General features: G+C 42.6%; 1 protein-coding gene across 2 annotated transcripts in view; it reads right to left on the reverse strand.

Moving 5' to 3' along the window:
• Window positions 1-5,304, reverse strand: part of PDZK1 (PDZ domain containing 1) — an 8,281-nt gene extending 2,977 nt beyond the window's left edge. The window contains exons 1-6 of one of the 2 annotated variants that reach the window (XM_010310090.2): window positions 5,226-5,304; window positions 3,666-3,877; window positions 3,102-3,354; window positions 1,966-2,102; window positions 518-713; window positions 66-262 (exon numbers count right to left, since the gene is read on the reverse strand). In XM_010310090.2, coding sequence (XP_010308392.2) covers window positions 66-262; window positions 518-713; window positions 1,966-2,102; window positions 3,102-3,354; window positions 3,666-3,875 — 993 coding nt within the window. In that variant the 5' untranslated portion in view covers window positions 3,876-3,877; window positions 5,226-5,304. Of the gene's footprint in view, window positions 1-65; window positions 263-517; window positions 714-1,965; window positions 2,103-3,101; window positions 3,355-3,665; window positions 3,901-5,225 lie in introns of both variants that reach the window. The other variant, XM_075769240.1, reaches the window with a different exon arrangement.
• Between the last annotated feature and the right edge of the window lie 696 nt (window positions 5,305-6,000).

A 6,000-nucleotide genomic window follows, 5' to 3' on the forward strand; every position in this document is an offset into this window, starting at 1 on the left:
TTGCTGCGTATGTCTCTTCAAAATGATAAATTACCAATTCTTAGCAGTAGTTTGCATTTTCTTACCAGTTTATACATGGCATCAGTCTCCTTATCCACTACCAACAGTGTGATTTTTGCCTCGGACTGCTTAATTTCTCCCACTACGCTTTCATGATCCAGACCATCCACTAGCTCGCCATTGACAGCTACTAAGATATCATTGTCTTTGAGACCCGCCTTGGCTGCTGGGCTTCCAGAATCAACATCCTTGATTACATGATCTAAGATCAGAAGGGAAAAAAGATTGATGTAAAGGCATATGCTTGTTTAAAGACATTAAAATGCATGGCAAAGGCGAATTGTCAGAATTGTACTTCAGGTTTAGACCATTTCCCTGATGTAGCCCTGTTTGCAACACGTCTGTCGAGGATTTCTAGATGAGCAGTAAGAAGCCAAAGAGAATGAGGTCTGTAAACCCTGTACAGGAAGAAATTGTATAGCGAATGTCGTGGTCTGTGTGTTAAATTGGTTCTTACCACCAGTATTTTGTTCCATCCGTAGATAAAAGCCATAACCATTTTTTCCTTTCTGGATCTCAATAAGTCGTGGTTTGAGGGGAAGCAATCTTAGGTTGGCGCTCTCTTTGCTCAGTACCATCTTTTGGCTTGTGTAATAATGATCCGTTTCTTCATTTGAAAGTAGAAACATAACATGATTTCCAGACTTCTTTACCTGTGATAGTATATGTAGAGTCTCAGATGTCACCCCTTCAACAACATGTGGGAACTGTAGATACTTCAGTAACCGGTGTACTGATACATAGTGGTGTGTGGGTGCTGTTGATAAATAAGGCATAAGGCATAGGCTATACTACTATAAATTTTTTTTTTCCTTTTTCTCCAGTCAGAAATTTGGACCGTAACAAGATCTCAGGCGTGTAAGATTCAGCATACATATGAGGAAATTTTCTGGTTTTTGTACTGTTTCCTGACCTCCAGGGAATTAGCTGTAGAGGGCCATGAGGGTGGCATACAGTGCCAGTAGAATCCCAGTGAGCCTCAGTTAATAGCGCTTGGTTTATCTACATGTGGAACTCTACAATATAGACATAGCCTGCCATCTGTACCACTATTTTAGATTACAGTGACAAGAGTGAAGTTTCTGTCACTCTTGGTCCTCTTCCATCTCCCTGTATTACTGATGCTGAGGCCTTTTTGGTCTGTTCAATCTCTCCAAGTCCATCCTTCTCTTACTCCTTTTTTTAGTCTAATGGGTGCCCTCTTTACTCATCTTAACCAACATCACTCTGTTGTTGATGTTATAGCAGCTCAACAAAACACAGGTGTTGCACAGTTCCATAGTTAGTAGTGTGCACTGAATTGTGATGCTGCAGTGCTGGAACATGTACTGCCTGTCTCATGGCTCTCCGGAATCTCTTCAGATCCAGCTGCAATTTAGCAGTGCCAATAGTGGAAAGCTGGAAGCCTCATTAGCAATGTTCTTTGCAGCAGAGGCCAGGTAGTAAAATTACTTGCACAGTAGTTTTCATTAGTTTTGGACTTCTTTAAAAGGAGAAAGGAACTACTGTCTAAAAGAATGAATTTTCCCTGTTCCATGCTATCTGTATCATCAGAGAGTTCCCCCTCTTCCTGCCCTGAAAGCCACATTTGATGACTTGCCCTCTTACCATTAGGAGTATTTCCAGGACTTCTAGGAACAGAGCATGATTTATTTAGTAGGGTTCCTGGCAGCAGTATATTCTTTGGCCTTTCTTGATGGCAGTATTCATTCAGAATCAGTTCAAGAGGCTGCTTGACAGCAGAGCCAAAGCAGAGGGGTACTCTGCCGTGTTGATACATGAACAGTAGCTTCCAAGATTTACTGTGAAACATTCAAATCAGCCAGATCTGTCTCCTCAGTAACCCTGATAGGTTGTTGTGAAAGTGGGCCAGAACGGAAGATGAATCGGTATACAAACAAGTACCTTTTCCACCACTTCCTCATGTGTGTCATTTTCCACATTTTTTCCATTGATTTCAATCAGGCGATCGTTATTTTGGACACCAGCCTTTGCAGCTGCTCCTTGTGATGAAAGCTCTACTATGAACAACCCTTTCTGTCCTAAAATAAATGAAAATTCATTACATGGGGTAAGTCACTGAAATATGCCTGAATTTAATGGTTAAGGAAACTCAGCACTCATGTCCTTAGAGGCTCTTGGTCTCTGCTTACATGCAGATTACAGTGGCACTACAAACCTTCCACATAGACACACCTCTACCTCTTACTCTGTCCTGGAAAAATCACTTCTGTGGAGGAGAGAGGCACTTGTTCACTATCTGCAGCTCAAACAATCTTTTATTTCTCTACCAAGAGTGCCAAAGGGGCTGATAAAGATAGCTGAGAGGGATTCCATTTACAGCACCCCCTCTCCCCCCAATTTGAATTGAGGAGCTGCTTTTATTGTTGTTTTATACATTTCATAATTTCCTGTGTTTGGAAGGCTTCCATGTTTGGTCTTTCAGTTGTATTGCATTCCAAAATACCTTCTTTAGAGGTGATGCTTTCCAGAAGACTTCCCTATTCTGTTGACTGGCCTTGGAAGAAAAGCCTATATGGAAGAGGTTCAAAATCCCTTGCTTTCTAAATGAAATAACTTACAAATCAGGAAAAAAGTGTTTATTACAGCTGTCTAGAACCTTGTGTGCTGGTTCTTGAGGTGATTTGGAGGAATGGAACAGGACTTAATGTATCAACTTGAGTATATATCTGATACTTGAGCAGGGACTGCAAATTTGCTTTTGTAAGTGGGCTTAAATAACAAGCAGAAAATAGCTTATTCTTTTTATCTCTCTTTTTTTGGTCTTTTCTCCACCCAGTAAGAAATGTGGTCCTCTGAAAACCAGGTACTGCATATGCCGTACAGAAATGGACTAGAGGTGGATCTGAACTCATCTTGCTAGTTCTTGCTTTCTTTCTGTTACAAGAGCAGTTTGTGTGCCCCTGTTGGCCCCCACGTGTTAATTGTGGCTACCTCTGTCACTGTTGTCATATATACATATATATACACACACACATACATATCTATACACCCCCCATCTCTTCTCCCCAGACTCTCACCTTCTGTGGTTTTCAGAGAGAAGCCATAGCCTTTCTCCTCCTTCACTAGGTAGCAGAGCCGGGGTTGTGGAACTGCAGTGATTGCTCCATTGGCCATGGGCGGTGGGGACTGCTGCTCCTGCTGCTGTCCTCTTGACACCTTTTGACCCAGGTCTTCCAAGTTCACACCCTCCTCTTCTGCCTTTTGATATGATGCATCATCCAGAACAAGAAGTACAACAGAATTCCCACTGTTTTTGACAATCTCCACCACCTGTAGTGGACAAGGTGAAATGGCAAGCAGGTGCTAAAGTGATCAACCTAAAAGCTCTCCCCAGGAAGGGTTGTACTGGCTACTGTTTTTGTTGTCTCATCCCTCTGCTTATGCACTATGGAGGCACCTCAAAGGCGTTTCATGCCCATGGTGGGTAGTGAATGATGCCAGAAGATCCGCAGAGCAATTGACTCAGCTCTTGGATTTCCTAGCTTAAGATGCCAAAAAACTGGAAGAGAAAGCTTCACATAGTGGCAGTGGGTCTGGGTAATGGGGGAGTGGTGTGGATCCCAGACTAAACAGAGATGTACCTGTGCATGTTCCTCCTTGTCTACAAATACACCGTTAACCCTGAGGACTCTGTCTCCATCCTTCAAGCCAGCCTTTTCAGCTGGACTGTTCTTTTCCACGTTCCGGATGACATGTCCTGCTGTGTCTTTTTCAATACGCAGGTAGAATCCATAGCTATTTTGGGGCTTTTTGGTCACTTGACATTCTCGGGGCTGGAGAGCAGAAGTCATCTCTACCAAAGAGGATGGAAAAGATCTGTGTGAGTAAAAATGATAAGCTTACCTAGGTATGTTCCCTCTAAATACATATTGAGACAGTTAGCTTCAGAATTCTTGGTGTTTTGTTTCCCAGGAAATCCAGCTGTGCAAAGTTGAAGCTAGTTAACAAGGGTAGGAAGAAAAAAACAATCCTTTTTCTCTCTCTCCCCTCACTTTTCTTGTCTCCCTATCTCAAATGAAGTTAAGCAAGATGCAGAAGTGGAAGTTATCTGCCTGTGATAGCATAGTGAAAATTGAGATGAGGATTTAATACCAGAATTAAGTCTTACAGAGGGGAAAAAAATGGCAGCACAAAAATACTGGAACACTATGGGAAAGTTATGTGATAAAATGGGATTTCACAGAATTGCAGAATGGTCAAGGTTGGAAGGCACCTCTGGAGATCATGTGGTCCAACCTCCCAGCTCAAGCAGGGCCACCTAGACCCAGTTCCCCAGGAGCAAGTGCTCTCTCTACTGACAGAAGTCTGTCAAAAGGCCAAAGTGGTGTTGCAGAGATTAGCCATTAATCACGGCCTAATAAATTAAAATTAATCTGCTTGCATGTAAAGATTTCTTTGCAAGTCCATTTTTTTTCTTCTTTCTAATGTACGTGGGAACTGGCCTTTTATTCTCCCCTCCCCCCCCCCTTTTCTTTTTTAAGAAGCAGCTGGCAATCAAATCCTTCCATGATAGCAGCCTACTCTGAAACACCTCTATGGCTACCCATGCTACAGACTGTTTGCTGTTAAAGCAGAAAGGGCCTTGTTGATGTTAGTTGGGCAACGTATAGAACAGCATGGGTGTGTGGGGGGCGGTTTGGCACAGATGTCACTGAAGCTGGAGAATTTCAGCATACAGGGATAAGAAGCTTGTGGATTGTGACTGACTTGTTCCCCTTGGTCTAGTACTTCGTGCTTTTTTTTTTTTTTTTTTTTTTTTTTTTTTTGAGTTCTCTGTGTAGTTGCACTGGGACTAACTCCATATAGAGATGAGCTGCCCTGTTATTTGGGTGTTGTCAGGAACACATCAGACTGTTGATCGCAACTACAGCTCAGAGCAGTTTGTCTTGACAAACACTGGGAATCTGCTAATTCCTGAAGTTAACACGCAAAACCAGTGGTACACAAAGCTGGAGAAACAGTAGGCTTTTATGGGAAAGATTATTTCTTTGTATTCAGAAACAGAGGGAAGGTTACAGTGCACTGCGTGCTACTCCTTTTAATACATGAATATGTATTAAAAAATGAAAATGCAAAATTATTTGGATCATAAAAAGGAGTTTTCTAGGGGAAGAGGGATTAGCAAAAAAGGAATTTCTTACCTGTATGTCTGTGTGGAGCAGCCTTCACAGGAATTCTCTTTTGCTGTCCCTCCTGTGTCTGTACCTACAAGTAAAGCTGGACTTTGATTGGGCAAAGGTTGATTTAAAAGATGATTTATTTAACCAAGTTTCACTGAATATGTTCAACACCTTGATAAGATGCCTTGTCCTTGCCTGCAGAAGTGCTAATGACTTGCATTTCTCAGCAGTTTTGAATTTTGTTCTACTGATAATGACACTCAAAACCTCAGTCAAGGAGGTCATCCGAGGCAAGCCTGATCTTTGCTCTGGGCAAGAGCCTTCTCCAGCTATAAAAAATGTCTTAAAGGGAGCAGATTTGGATTGTGGTGGATTGACCTGGGCCAGCAATGTTTGACTGCAAATCAAGAGGTTACCTGTTCAAATCTGTGCGTCCCATGTTGGGCACCAAAAAAAAAAAAAAAGACTATAGTGGGTTAACCTTGGCCAGCGGGTGGATACCCGCTGAGCCACTCTCACTCCCCTCCTCTATAGGACAGAGGGACAAAATAGGATGAAAAAGCGTGAGCATTTCAAGATAAGGACAGTAACTGGGAGAGATACAATGATGGGCTTGTGATTGAGGGGTGGCCCTGACCGTTGAGGCCATCACACACATGAAACATGTGCTGTAATCAAGTGACCCATGTAAGTAAAGTCTCCCTGGAATAGAGAGGGAGGTGGCTGGGATATCAGTATGGTCAGGCCTGGAAAATTGGTTATACTGCACCACTGCTGTGAACCTGCCTGTGTGCTT

Source organism: Balearica regulorum, chromosome 1 (genome assembly GCF_011004875.1).
Source record: "Balearica regulorum gibbericeps isolate bBalReg1 chromosome 1, bBalReg1.pri, whole genome shotgun sequence".
Lineage (NCBI taxonomy): Eukaryota > Metazoa > Chordata > Aves > Gruiformes > Gruidae > Balearica > Balearica regulorum.